Here is a 15,051-nt window from a genome sequence, read left to right as displayed (position 1 = left end):
AAAACAAACCAACAAAAAACACCAAAAAACTCTTTGGTCAAGAGTGCCCATTGGTGGTGACAGCAAAAAGGATTCTGCACTCCGGGGCCCAGGGTGGAATCAGAAGTGAGATGAAGATGAAACAGAAGAATGCAGGCGCATTTGTGTGTATGAGGTCCACTCGGGTGGGAGGGAGCCGCAGTTAAAGGCTCCTGAGACCTAAATGTGGGTGCTGTCTCGCTGTCCCATCCGTACCCCCCGGCCTTAGGGCAGGACCCAGTACGGATAAGACTACGCAGCAAAACCCTGTGGAACGAATGCTAAAAGAATAAGCCAACGCGACAGAGTAAGCCCGCTGGCGAATTCTCACAGACAAAAAAGAAACTGAAAAGCGAAGTCCACGACGTCCCCGAAACCTGGAAAGCTGCCTCGCCCACCGCCAAAACCCAAGGCGAGGGGAGAGGACGACCAGTCGCCGGGAAACCAATGCCGTCCCCTCCCGTCCGACCTCACCACCAAGACCCCTCCAGCCCCACCAGGTCCCCCTCCGCCCCGCTCTAGAGGGACACCGGGCCGGCCAGGGAAGAACCGAAGTCCTCGGCGGCTTGGCCTGCGGGACCCGCCACGCCAACGGGGGGTTTCAACCCAGGAGACACGCATTTACTTCTGGGCTTCACGTGGGGAGCGGCCCAAAGCCACGGCCCCCCACCCCACCCCGGGCACCGCTCCGGACGGCCGGCCGGCCGGGGAGCCCTGGGGAGCCTCCCCGACTCCCCCAGCCCCCGGAAGGACAAACGCTCGCTGCGGGCGACCCGAACCCCTGCCCGGAGCGGGAAGCCGCCCACCCCGCGTTTACCCAGCTTCAGCGCAGCCCTCTCCACCACTCGCTGCAGCTTCTCCCGGGAGCGGCCCGCCACGGCCCAGGGCAGGCGGGGACTCAGCCCCGGGATCACCTGCTCCCGGGCCACCTCCTGGACCACGAACTGGCCGGTGAAGCCAGACGCGCCCAACACCACCAGGTGGAAGGGCCTCGCCTCGGTCGCCATGACGAGCCCACAGCGAGCCGAAGCCCGGGAAGGGTGGAGTCCTCCGCGCCTGCGCCTCACGCAGCTACCCCAGTACCGGGCGCAGCAACGGCCTCTGCCGCGGCCGCCGTCGCCGCCGCCGCAGCCAGCGCGCCGCGCTCCCGAAGCCCCGCACGCGCCGCCGCGCAAGGGCCACGCCCCCTCCTCCGCCACGCCCTCGCAAGAGCGTTGCACCGGGAAGGCGTTGGCGCAATTCCTGATGTCTGCAGGGACCCCGCAGCGGGAGAACTGTTTTCCAAGCTCTAAGAACGAGGAGTGTTCGCGAAGCCGGAGCAGAGCAGGTGGAGGGCGAATGGATTCTGGGGCCCAAGGCCACAGCGCCCTGGACCGCAAGCCCCTGACCTCACCACCCCTGGTGCCCCTCCGCCCTGGGACTTGGGGACCCCCTTCATGGTTGTCACTGCCCTGCGGCTCCCTGGAGGAAACAACTCCTAGAGCTAGCCTGCCTTTGAGCAGGGAGGTTAGGGAGATCCTCCAAATGCAAAAGAAGTAAATTTTTTGAGCTGTGCGATTCATATATCCAGAAGCATTTTAATACATTTAAATGAATTAGTAAATGCATGGGGGAGAAGAGCCATCTCCGGGTCCAGAAGAATTGCAAATAATTGTGTAGTTACTACCTCCTCCGGGAGAGGAGCTTACCTCCATTCCCTTTGGATATAGGATTTGCTTAGCGACTTGTGTTAACCTTAAAAAGAGCCCTGCCCCCTATTTCACCAGCAAAATTGGGTTTAACCAGAAATAGCAGAGAATTGCAATTCCGGAGAAATGAGCTATGGCCAAATCAGATGCAAGTCCCCAGAACAAAGGAGGGGAGCCCTTATTTATAGAAGAAAAGAGGAGCCCGGGAAGGATTTCATATACAAAAAGTCCATTGGAGGGGCCCCTGGGTGGCTCAGTGGGTTAAGCTGCTGCCTTCGGCTCAGGTCATGGTCTCAGGGTCCTGGGATGGAGCCCCACATCAGGCTCTCTGCTCAGCAGGGAGCCTGCTTCCCCCTCTCTCTCTGCCTGCCTCTCTGCCTACTTGTGATCTCTCTTTCTCTGTCAAATAAATAAAACATTTTTTAAAAATAACTTTAAAAGACAATGCAAAATATCCATGATGAACAAAATGTGAAAAGCTCAAAATAAGATAGGACCAAGGTTACTGATTTTACTTTGACCTCGGACTCCAGTCAGCTCAGCACAGCTCTGTTGCCGATGCAGCATCCAAAACATGCCTGATGACCCAAATGTCACCAGTTTGATCCCCCTAGGGACATCAAGGGCTCCATTTTGGACACGATAAGTTTGGATGTCCAAGACATCCAAGTAGGAATTGTCAGGTAGGAAATTTAGTCTTCTCTTTGGGAGGTCGGTGGTAGGACCTGGATGGAGCTAAACATTTGCGGTTCTTCATAAACGGGTGGTAATTACAGCCAGTGGCTGGGTAATATTAACCAAGGGCATGAGTATGGGCAGAGAAAAGAAAAGATCCAAGGGTAACCGCACTCCCGCCAGTGTTAACAGTTAACGTGCTCCCTCCCTGCTTGCTGATGTAAGGTCCTTGGTCCATAACAGAACTAAGTTCCTCTCTTTGAGATTAGCAGACCCCTGGCCTTGGGGAATAAGGAACCAGAACATTCCCAGGCCACGGAAGCCAGAGCCTGTATGAAGTCACCTTGGCTTTCTGATGAGCCCAGCAATATTTTAGCAAATTGTTTTTCTTCTTTAAGGCCACACCAAGGACTTTATTAATCAACCTTTGCACAACCGTAGAACTTTCCCTCCTTTGCAGAAAGAACAGACTGCTCCTGCCCACCCCCAGGTGCCAAGGAATAAGATCTTCTTGGACAAACCCTCCCGGGCACCAAAAAATTAGAATTTCTTGCACAACCTCCAAGTCCCGAGATTATCCTGTAGCTGACGTCATTGAGTCTGCATGTAATCAAGAAATGTCACAGGGACGCCTGAGTGGCTCAGTGGGTTGAGCAGCTGCCTTCGGCTCGGGTCATGATCCCGGCGTCCTGGAATCGAGTCCCACGTCGGGCTCCTTGCTCGGCAGGGAACCTGCTTCTCCCTCTGCCTCTGCCTGCCAGCCTGCCATTCTGTCCGTCTGTGCTTGCTCTCTCTCCCTCTCTCTCTGACAAATAAATAAATAAAATCTTTAAAAAAAAAAAAAAAGAAAGAAATGTCACAGACCGCAGCACTCCCTTCACTGATCAGTGCCCCTTACGGGTGCCTGGGTTTGTCCAGTTGGTTAAGCATCCAACAAAGAATCCATCTTGGTTTCCTCTCAGATCAGGATCTCACGGTCATGAGATTGAGCCCCACGCGGGTCTCCACGCTCAGCCCAGAGTCTGCTGGGGATTCCCCCTTTCCCTCTGTCCCTCCCACTTGTGTCCTCTCTCTATGTCTCTCTCTTTCCCTCCCTCTCTCTAAAATAAATAAATAAATCTTTAAAATAAATAAATAAACGAATAAAGACCTTTACAAATGTCTGGGCCAGGCAGAAACCTCAGAGTTGGTCTTTGCACAAGGGTCCACCTTCTCCCTGGGTGGCCGGCCTCCCTTCTTTCCAGTCAAAACTCTCTTGAGTCTTGGCCTTTGGAGAGCAATGGGTGACCAAAGTTGGATTTAAGTAACACAAGAACTGAGCCCTGGGACACTCCCATATCTAGAGCTCCACTGCTCAGTCCAATAGTCCAATAACATGGGGCTATTACAATTAAATTTTAAATACATTAAATTTCAAATTCAGTTCCTCAAGCACATGAGCCACATTTTAGGTCGTTAACAGCCACACAGGCCTGCCATGCTGGAGAGTGCAGATACAGAAGCTCTCCATAGCATAGAAAGTTCCATCGGACCATGAGGAAGGTGAGAGGAATCAGCAATGGAGAGGCACAAAGAACTAGAAAGTACAGTTGAAACCAGGGGAGTGGGTATCTTGGAAGCCATCTGAAGAATAATATTTCTAAAAAAAAATTTTTTTTAGAGAATATTTCTAGAAGACACTTCACGGGGCCAAGCGTTCTGAGGACTGAGAATGGCTACTGTCTCAGCAACGCGGTGGCTGCTGGGGTTCTCGACGTGGACAGAAGGGGAGGGAGCGAAAATCTCACAGTGAATGCAAGCAGTTTTACTGTCATGGGAAAAAGAGATCAAGGGGGCAAAAGCTGGAGGGGGAAAAGGGGATCCAGAGAAATTTTTTTTGGTTTGTTTCTTCAGCTGGTTTGTTGGCTTGTAGGACAATCCAGTGGAAAGAAACTGATGATATGGGAGAGAAAGAGGAAATATTAGGGAATGACCCTGAATCAAAGGATGAAGGTTAGTGCACCCCCAGGCATCCCAGACAGTATGTCAGAGATAGTAGGGGAGGATTATAGCATTGGGGCATAGACAGAGGTAAATGGATAGTGCATGAGCTTATGCAAATCCCCATCTGATTATGGGACTTTTTGCAGTGATGTCTGAAGCCAAGTCTTCCCCTGAGAGTGAGGCTTGAGGAAATAGAAGCAGGAAATCATCTAGGAGGAAATCATCTAGGGTGCTCCTACTGGTCTGGGGTAAGACAGCCTCCCCGGATGAGAGCCCACACATTTACAGCAAGCATCATCACCCCCGCTGCTGCTTCGCTCAGCCAAGTTCAACTGCACAGGTGCAGTGTCGAGTCAGCCCAGCAATCCCACAGGACCGTGGCTCCAGCCTAGGGATTTGCTCACGCAACAGGCAATCTCTCAGGGCTCTGACCCCAAGCATGTGCTTGTCTTCTGCTCCACAAAAGCGGGGTCAAGCTTTCTTTACTGCTTGTTGCTCCCAATCGTAGGTACAGAGAAATCTTATTTTTGTTTAGTTGGGAACCTGGCAAAACATCAAAATTTGCTTCAGTTTGAAATAACACTTCTGGGCAGAGGCTGGTAATCATGTATTTGGAGAAAGAAATGTATATGAAAATAAAATAAGGAGACTAGGGCTCCAGCTCTTCTAAAAGAAAGACAGCAGGGCGCCTAGGAGGCTCCATCGGTTAGGGGTCTGACTCTTGTATTTGGTTCCGGTCAGGATCTTTGTGCAACACTGGGTTCCACGCTCAGCACGGAGTCTGCTTCTCCCTCACCCGCTGGCCCTCCCCCCATCAGTGGATTTCCACCCCCCCCACCCAAATAAATAAATAAGTAATAAAATCTTTAAAAAATAACCTCTCAGCATAGTCCTCCACCTGGTACCCAAAAGCCTAATGACTGTCAACAGAAGGGATGCTATTTGAGGGGACATATTTGGAGACTAGAGGTTCTCCAACAGCAGGTGGTCCAAATCACCGGAAGGTTCTGTTGAGGCACGACTGCTGGCCCAATCCACGGTTTCTGGTTGACTAGCTGGGGGCGGGGTCTGAGATTCTGCATTCCCAGCAAGGTCACCGGTGATGCCCCAGCTGCTCCAAGACCACAACTTTGAGGACCACTGTAGAGAAGATTGCTTCAAGAGAAAAACGGGATCAGAGACTGTCTAGCCAGTGGGTGTCTGTAGTGCTCACCAGAACCTCTCGTGTGAAGGTGCTAAATGATGTCAGTAGATCATTTATTGAGCGTTGGACAGGTAGAAGCAGCAAGCCAGGTATATTAAAAATATCGATGCAAGGCCTGCCTTCTCTCCATGATTACCCCTCCTCACTTGACAGGGGAATCTAGACTGTTCTTTGATCCCCAGTGGGTGGACACCACTCTCCATAACCTGACCCCCAAGTACAGTGCCACCCCTTCCTCCCTCAAACTTTATGATTTAATAATATCAAAATGCGGGGCACCTGGGTGGCTCGGTCAGTTAAGCATCTGCCTTCGGCTCAGGTCATGATCCCAGGGTCCTGGGATGCAGCCCTACATCAGGAGGGAGTTTGTTTCTCCCCTGCTTGCCATTCCCCCTGCTTGTTCCTGCTCTCTGTCTCTCTCTCAGTCACTCACTCTGTCAAATAAATAAATAAAATATTTAAAAATAACAATAATAATAGCCAAATGCTTCCAGTTCCCAGGCTCACGAAGTTATTTCATGCCTTCATGATTACGTCCATATTCTTCCTTCTGAGAAAAAGTTCCCTTCTCTTGCTTCTTGCCTGAATAAAACTCAACTCAAAACCTAACTCGGGCTTCCTGGAACTACCGGGTTGGAACTCCCAGGTGCCCCCAAAAGACCCTCTACCCACCTGGCTCCATGTCATCCGGGAAGCACATCTTTCCCATGCTCTGAAGCTTCTGTGTGGAGAGGACTCCCCAGAGCACCACTCCTGGCCTCCTTTCCCACCTCCCTCCCAGCAGAGAATGCTTACCTGACTGGTGAGTCAGGAGAAGGAACGGGTCTTCCCCCTCTCTTTTCAGATGTCCTTGAGCAGAGTTGATTCTGCTCTTCTCTCCGCCACGTCTAACTGTGTCCGTGCCCGGATGGTAACACCTGTCTGACTCAGGGGTGAAGGGTTAGCAAGCCCACCGACGCCACACATCCAGCCCTCAGCAGAGGGATGACCATTGCAACCTCCATCTGTCTGACTTCATGCCTGATCCCTCATTTAGATCCCAATTTGAGCTGGGAAGAGAGACTTATTAATCAGGTTTCTCCATGGGGCACCTGGGTGGCTCAGTGGGTTAAGCCTCTGCCTTCGGCTCAGGTCATGATCTCAGGGTTCTGGGAGGGAGTCCCGCATTGGGCTCTCTGCTTGGTGGGGAGCCTGCTTCCTGTCTCTCTCTGCCTGCCTCTCTGCCTACTTGTGATCTCTCTCTCCGTCAAATAAATAAATAAAATCTTTTTAAAAATAAATCAGGTTTCTCCAGCACCAACATACACTATCAGCCCATTATATATTCATCAAGCTCATTAATACCAACATCTTACAATCCCTAATCCCTATAATATAATCCCTATCAGAATACCAACAGCATTTTTCATAAAAGTTGAACAAATAATACTAAAATTTGTATGGAACCACAGAAGACTCCAAATGGGTTTGGCGATCTTGAGAAAGAAGAACAAAGCTGAAGGCGTCACAATTCTAGATTTCAAGATACAGTACAAAGTGGTGCTAACCAAAACAATATGGCGCCAGCACAAAAACAAACACACAGATCAATGGCATGGAATAGAGAACCCAGAAATAAACCCACGACTGTATTGTCAATCTATGACAAAGGAGGCAAGAATATACAATGAGGAAAAGACCGTGTCTTCAGTAAATGGTGTTGGGGAAAGCCACATGCCAGAGTGAGTCTGGACTTCTTACACCATACACAAAATAAACTCAAAATGGATTAAAAACCTAAATGTGTGATCCAGTAAGGGATAATGAACATATACAACTCAAGGCCAAAAAATATATATGCAGCAATCTGATTAAAATGGGCAAAGACCTGAATAGGCGGTTCTTCAAAGAAGCCATCCAGATGGCCAACAAAAACACACAAAAAGATGCTTATCACTCATCATCAGGAACATGCAACTCAAAACCCCAGATTCTGCACCTGTCAGAATAGCTAAAATCAACGACACCAGACCCAACAGATACTGGCAAGGGTGCGTAGACAAAGGAGCACTCATGCATTGTTGGCGGGAATGCAAATTGGTATGGCCTCTGTGGAAGACAGGATGGAGGTTGGTTTAGCCTCTGTGGAGACAGGATGGAGGTCGGTATAGCCTCTGTGGAAGACAGGATGGAGGTTGGTATAGCCTCTGTGGAAGACAGGATGGAGGTTAGTCAAAACATTAAAAATAGGGGGCCACCTGGGTGGCTCAGTAAGTTGAGCAACCAACTCTAGATTTTGGCTGGGGTCCTGATCTCCTGGACCCTGTGATCGAGCGCTACATCCGGCTCCGGGCTCAACAAGGAGTCTGATTGAGATTCTCTCCCTCTGCCCCCCTCCAAATAAATGCATAAATAAAATCTTTAAAAAGGAAAAAAAGGACTATGTCTTGGGGTGTCCGGGTGGCTTAGTCGGTTAAGCATCTGCGTTCGGCTCAGGTTCTGATCTCAGGGTCCTGGGATTGAGCCTGCTCAGCGGGGAGTCGGCTTCTCCCTCTCTCTCTGCTTGCCCCTCCCCCTGGTTGCTAAATAAGATAAAATCTCTTAAAAATTCATTTAAAAAATAAGGAACTCTACATTTTTCTTCTTAACATTTTTGATGAGTATGTTTTCTGACTTCATATTATATTCAAATTTATGAAACTCCATACAATACTGATAGACATAACTTCAGTACAGTACCCCTCTATAGATGTGCACTTAGACCATTGTCATTTGTCATTATTATAAATAACCCCACTGCGCGCATCTATATAGATAAAACTTTTCTTTCTCTTGCATAATTTTATTACAGTAAATCTCCAAACTGAAGATTAAGAGGTCAAAAGCTCTTAATACATATTTGCTCTCTATGCTGTGTTTATTTAGGGTCCCTATTAGGTGCAACTTGAACTTATTTACACATATCACTACTATCTGAACCTGAACTCTTTTTTATAGCCATTGCCAAGGTACTATATGAACCTGAATTGTTTCTTATAGCCATTGCCAAGATACTCGCCCCAAAGCAAAATCTCGTTAAAGGCAAACAGTTTCAAGAAAAAGGATGCTCCCCACTGAGCAGAGAGCACAAAGCAGGGCTCGAATCCAGGACCCTGGGATCATGACCTGAGCTGGAGGCAGATGCCCAACTGACTGAGCCACTCAGGTGCCCAAACATTTATTTTTGAAACTGTTCAAACCTTCTGAAAAATAATAATGCAGGGAACACCCTTATATCCTCTTCATTCAAAAACTGTTACTATTTGGCCACTTGTACCCTCTATCCTCATATGTACATATTCTTGCTGAATCATTTGGAAGTAAGTGACAAAAAGCCTCACAGGAGTTTTTAGAAATCTGGGATCCCATGGACAACCATGCATTGCATTTGGCTGTTGAATCTGTTTATCTCCTTGAATCCAGAAGGGTCCCCTCACCGTTTTATAACCTTTCATGACATCGACTTCTTTGAAGAGTTCAAGCCAGTGGCCACATAGAATATCCCATAATCTGGACCTATCTGTTGATATCCTCAGGACTGATTCGGGCTGGACGTTTCCGGTGAGTTCTACTACACTGGTGATTCCGGTGGAATCCCCCAGCGATCCATGCCCTTTGCAATTCCCTCCCTTCGAGCCTGAGCAGAATCTGTGACTATGATGAACTATCCCTCCTGGGATTATGCTTTCTGATGCAGCAAGAGAGATTTTGTGATGTAATTAAGGTGCCAAATCACTGGTCTTTAAGAGAGATCATCCAAGGGGTCCTGACCTCATCACACGAGAGCTTTAAATCAGAAATGGGGGGACCCAAACATTTGAATTTCTAGAGAGACTCCATGTAAGGTTGTTGGCTGAAGACAGAGGAGCTGCAAGGAGCTTCTGGCCCACGCCCAGCCAGGAAGCAGGGAGACCCCAGTCCTGCAACCCTAAGGAACTGAATTCTGCCAACAACAAGAATGTATTTAGAAGCAGATTTTCCCCAGAGGCAACAGACAAAAACTCAGCCTGGTTCATAGTTTGATTTGGGCCTCGTGATGATGAAGCCAGACCAGTTCTGAGCTGACAGGTGGGTATTGCCTTAAGCCGCTAAATGTGTGGTGCTTGGTTACGCAGCCATCGAAAACCAGTGCAGCATTGTTGGACCCTTCTTTGGTGCTATTGCAACACCCCAAAAGGAACACAGTGTCAGCGTGTCTCGTTGCTGGGGATATCTAGACTGCAGGATCTGAATGTCCTCGTTGTTATTGGGATATCACTGCTTCGAAGCCTTTTCAGTGGACAGAATCAGGGAACAACAAACTTACAGAAAAGCTGAAAGAACATCCATTGAAAATGAGAGCTGATCTGATGTTGTGCCGCCCTAAATACTCACATACACAGAGTGTATATGTTATCGGTATCTGTCTGGACTCGTGCATTTTTACTCGATTCAGTGGTTTATAAGCTTTAATATCATTATTTATGCTGATATTCAAATTGTTCCGTATTTAGCCAGTGGGAGCCAGGATATCAATAGGGAATTTTTAAATCCTTTTTTAAAAAGATTTATTTGTTTGTTATTTGTTTGAGAGAGAGAGAGAGAGAGCACATGAGCAGGGGGAGGGCCCGAGGGAGAGAACCTCAATCGGACTCCCCGCTGAGCGCAGAGTCCTATGCGGGGCTCAATCTCAGGACCCAGAGATTATGGCCAAAATCGAGTCAGACACCCAGTGGACTGAGCCCCCCACGTGCCCCTTTTTTTTAAAAAAACTTAAGCCCTGGAGTAGCTGGGTGGTTCAGTCAGTTAAGTGTCTGACTCTTGATCTGTGGGTCTTGAGTTTAAGCCCCTCGTTGGGCTCCACACTGGGCTGGAAGCCTACTCAAAAAAAAAAAAAAATCTTGGGGCACCTGGGTGGCTCAGTGGGTTAAAGCCTCTGCCTTCGGCTCAGGTCATGATCCCAGGGTCCTGGGATTGAGCCCCGCATCGGGCTCTCTGCTCAGCAGGGAGCCTGCTTCCCTTCCTCTCTCTCTGCCTGTCTCTCTGCCTACTTGTGATCTCTCTCTGTCAAATAAATAAATAAAATCTTTTAAAAATAAATAAATAAATAAGATAAAACAAAATGTGTGACAAATGCGACATCTGAACAAGTTGATGAGCCAAGTGGGGGAAATTCGAACACTAAATATTTGATGACATTCAAGTGTTAATGTTATTTTTCTTAACTGTGATAATGGCATTGTTGCTAAATTTTTAAAATCCTTAATTTTTAGGGACATATATAGTGAGTTTTTTAACTGGTAAAATGGCATGGCGTCTGGGATGGCTTCAAAATAATCTGGGATATATACTGACCTCAAAAGTGAAAACTTCTTTGCACCCCAACTGTAACAGTTGTTTCTTCTAATCTGGGTAAATTTTTTTTGAAAATTAAGATACCCTCAAGTTGGGTAAGGAAGGTTAGTATGTTACATCGCATAACACATGCCTACTTAGCAGCGTGTTGATGCCAGTTGACTGCACACCCACGTGTTGCTGTCAGACACACTCCTGCTGAGGCTGCGTGCACACAAGGAGGACCCACCTCCAAACAGGAGGTGTTTGGTGGCTTGATGGTGCTTCTCAACTGTGTCTTCCAGAAGTATTGGTGGACACATGAGGAATCGAGCTTTGGTCTCATCCAGACCCACACTTGCCTTTGTTCGGTGGGACATACATTCAGACCTAATATCTGTGAATATTCCAGAAGATAGTGGGTTGTGCTGATTTTTAGGCCTTGCTTTGTGTGATTCCTTGTATCTTTGGGCTTGCTCCCTCTCCCACACACACTGGCATTCAAATACCCGCATAGGCATAAACTTCACTTCTAACATAGTTCTTATCAAACTTTTCTGCATTTTACATTTTCTCTGAGCCCAATGATGTTGCTTTGTGTAAGATTTTCCCTAAATTCTAGTGGGAAATCACCCACCCCCATGCACAATTATATCCAACTGGAACATTTCAAATAATAAACATCCCGTAATCACAAACGTGAAACAACGTAGCAAACCAAGTGACCAGGACATTGATTGGCCCACGACTGGGAATCCCAGATTAAGGAAGATGACTTAGTTGCCACTTTTGTTTTATGAACACAAAACATTTCGTAGCCAAAAAAAGTACCTCATGCAATTATCAAACAACCTTGTGCAGCAGATACTCTGACGTCTGTTTTACGCGTGTGGAAGGCACTGTCCTTTGGCAGTCCGGTTTCGGACCAGGAACGGGACCCGCAAGGCCGCTAGGTGGCGCTCGTCCGCTCCTCTAGCCCAAAGGCTGCAGGTTTTGACGGGTTTGTGTGTTTCCCCTGAAAACACCCTTGGGCATTCTCATAATAACCCTTTCCACCGTTTTGGCTATAAATAGTGGCTCTTACACCGCTGGGCCCTGAGCCGAACCCTGTTTTAATCTTTATGGCCATCGCTCAGGAGACAGTCCAAATCTGTGCTCCTCTCTCTTCCCAAGACCATCCTTGTGCACATAAAAACAAACATTTTTATTTTTACTTTATTTTAAACTCTAGCTTATTTTTTTTAAAGATTTTATTTATTTGAGGGATGGCTGGGTGGCTCAGTGGGTTAAAGCCTCTGCCTGCAGCTCAGGTCATGATCCCAGGGTCCTGGGATGGAGCCCCGCGTCAGGCTCTCTGCTCGGCAGGGAGCCTGCTTCCCTTCCTCTCTCTCTCTGTGCCTGCCTCTGCCTACTTGTGATCTCTGCCCATCAAATAAATAAATAAAATCTTTTTTTAAAAAGTGAGCGTGAGAGAGAGAGCAAGCACAAATTGGGAGGGTGGGAGAAGGAGAAGCAGGCTCCCCACTGAGCAGGGAGCCCCATGTGGGCCTAGATCCCAGGACCCTGAGACCAGGACGTGGGCCAAAGGCAGAGGCAGACGCTTCACCAGCTCACCGGCCAAGCCACCAAGGCACCCCAAAATGCAACTTTTAGACCAGTAGAAATACCTCCCAAACGTGAGTCTCACTCACCTTTGTCATGTTTTTAAGCATGTTTCCACATAAGGAAGGTTGACAGGATGGAGGAACACAGTGCGAGCACTGTTACATGGGCTTCTGTCATTTCATGTGCGTGTGGAAGGGGGAGCACAGGTGGCCTGCCCTGCCCTCACCCCAGTGGGGGCGGGGTCTCCTAGCATCGGCAAACATCCCAAGAACACTTATTAATATCCAGCGATCAAGGTTAAAATGAAAGAGATTTGTCTTCTTGGCACTCATCTTGGAAGTACCCAGGGTGGGGGCAAGCAGGGACGGGTCTTCCAGAATGGCTGGATTGCAGGAGGCCCTGCAAGGTGAAGCAGGACGGGTAGAGGGGAACAGAGCAGAAAAGGAAGAGGGTGCCTCAGGGTACCCCCCTCATGGTGGTCTGAGCACCTATGGGGTGGAAGGCCATGGAAGAATAACAGAAGTATTTGCACCATCGCACAGCCCTTGAGTGTGTCTTTGGTCCTCAGTGGGGAGGAACAAGCTCTGAACGTCTTGCCAAGAGTAGAGGGACACAGTAATAGTGAAGGGATGACCGCCATTTTTCCAGACCGGTTTCTTTCCGGTTCTTTCTCTCCCCAGCCACACGCCTCAGAATCAAGGCAGAGAAGCTGATGCTAGTGGCCAGATCTGGGTAAGCCACCGTCTAACACATCTACTAGTTATCTTGAGACCCAGCTTGTCCAAATTAGACTGAAAACATCTGCCTGCTTATATAAAGTAAGTGAGAATAAGAGTAAATAAGGAAAAGGGTCAGCCTCAAGATGGAGACCAAGGTTGTTCATGACTTCAGTCCCATTCCCAAGAAGACCGACTAGCAACTAAGCATGGACAAGACATCATTAAAATCCCAGAACGTAAGGGTGAGGCCAAAGCAGCCCCTGGAACACAGAGCGAGGACCGTGTTTGAAGAGGAAGAGGAGGGGTTCCATTTTGATCACACCGTTCCTCCCCCTGGCCAACACGGTGCAGCATCGAGGGGGCCCCCTGCGCCCACCTTTTCTCCATTGGGAAAAGGAGGGCCTAAGGTGGGCACCCAGTTCGCCAATGTTGTGGGACACTTTGGGGAACCCCTGGGGCCCGACCGCCGGGGACCAGAGAGAGATGGACAAGGGGGCAGGGCTTACAATAACCCGCGCTTAGATCCTGGAGGACCACATTCCTGCAGGCGGCAGTCCTCCAACCAGATACCAGCCAGCAGCTCTGCCCATGGGCAGAACTAAACTGGTGGGCCCTTCTGGCCACAGACCTCAGTTGCCATCCTGCCTGACGTGGATCCCCAGTCCACGGGGCTGAACCCGATATGGAGCACATTCTACATTCCTGCCTGGGCAGGGAAGCAAAGTGACCATCCCACCAACTGCTCAGCATAGCCTCCAGTCTTGCCCATCTGGGAAGCATGGTCACAGAGGCCCGGCAGCCTTGAAGGACATTCCATGGCCCACTGCGGCAGGGAACCAAGCCAGCAGCCCTGCCCAACTGTTGAGTGTCGCCTCTGGATGCACTTGACCAGCAAGTGCAGACAGTGACCCCAGCTGACTGCCGAGCGTGGTCTGCAGCCCCACCCAACATGAATGTCGAGTCCCGCCAGCAGCGGCCGCCAGTCGGGGCACACGGTCTGGGACCCCACCCACCTGGGAGCTGCTGCAGAGCCTGGCCCACAGCCCTGACCTACGGCAGTGGATTGTGACACTACCACACCCGTGACTCTGCCAGCCAGAGGAGGTCACAGAGCCTAAGTGAAGGCTCCACATGGCCCCGGAGCCCAGCTGGAAGCCGTGCCCAGCTGGGGAGCCCAATCCAGGGGCCCCACTCAAACACCTCACCAAATGGGGGCAGCGGCCAAGAAGCCCGATCCTTCGGACGTGTCCCTCCCTGCTGCCGTCCTCCGCTCTGAGACAGGCTGTCCAGGCCGCGAAGGGAGCGCCTGAGACCATGAGGTACAGGGACCCACAGGCACAGCCCAGCCTGGCCGGCTATTTTGGTGACCTTGGACAAGTCACTTGACCTCTCTGACCTCCAGCTTCCTCTTCCGGAGGATGGGGTTACTTTTATAGGCAGGAGATTTCCTGCGGGGCCTAAGAGCCAGGAGGCCTGGGTTCAAGTTTGGCTCAGCCACTTACTGGTCGGTGTGTCCTGGGGCAGTCCCTGGCGGAATCTGAGTCAGATTCTTCACCTCTAGAATGGAGACGTAAGCTGCACCTCAGAGGATGAGTGAGAACTTGACTAAGGCGATGCTTTAAATCCGGGGCCTAGAACAGAACGGACGCTCACATAGCAGCACTTTTGCCAGAAGCGCGGTTTGGCCTTCTAGTGCTCCCAAATGCCCTGTTTGCGGGCCTCGTCTCCACAACAAGATCTTACCCTTGGTAAGGTCGTAAATCACGTTGCCTAGCACCAGGCACACCAGTGAGCCCAGAATAAACAAACCTCTGAGCCCCGGAGCAGC

At 49.6% G+C, this 15,051-nt stretch overlaps 1 protein-coding gene and 1 long non-coding RNA gene across 2 annotated transcripts in view; both read right to left on the bottom strand.

Moving 5' to 3' along the window:
- The window catches only part of SCCPDH (saccharopine dehydrogenase (putative)), a 34,637-nt gene extending 33,548 nt beyond the window's left edge, over positions 1-1,089 (bottom strand). The window contains exon 1 of the mRNA XM_044267082.1: positions 836-1,089. Within this exon, the coding sequence (XP_044123017.1) occupies positions 836-1,025 (190 nt within the window). The 5' untranslated portion in view covers positions 1,026-1,089. The remainder of the gene's footprint in view (positions 1-835) is intronic.
- Positions 1,090-3,154: 2,065 nt separating this feature from the next.
- Positions 3,155-14,743, bottom strand: LOC122918129. Its single transcript, XR_006386559.1, has 6 exons — positions 14,726-14,743; positions 6,364-6,489; positions 5,363-5,519; positions 4,651-4,907; positions 3,532-3,648; positions 3,155-3,186 (listed from the first exon to the last, which is right to left on the bottom strand). It is a non-coding gene; the product is annotated as an uncharacterized LOC122918129 (long non-coding RNA).
- Positions 14,744-15,051: the final 308 nt, after the last annotated feature.

The sequence above is a fragment of the Neovison vison genome, chromosome 10 (assembly GCF_020171115.1).
Source record: "Neovison vison isolate M4711 chromosome 10, ASM_NN_V1, whole genome shotgun sequence".
Lineage (NCBI taxonomy): Eukaryota > Metazoa > Chordata > Mammalia > Carnivora > Mustelidae > Neogale > Neogale vison.
Note: the sequence above shows the minus strand (reverse complement) of the source record. Positions and strands in the feature narration are given on the sequence as shown.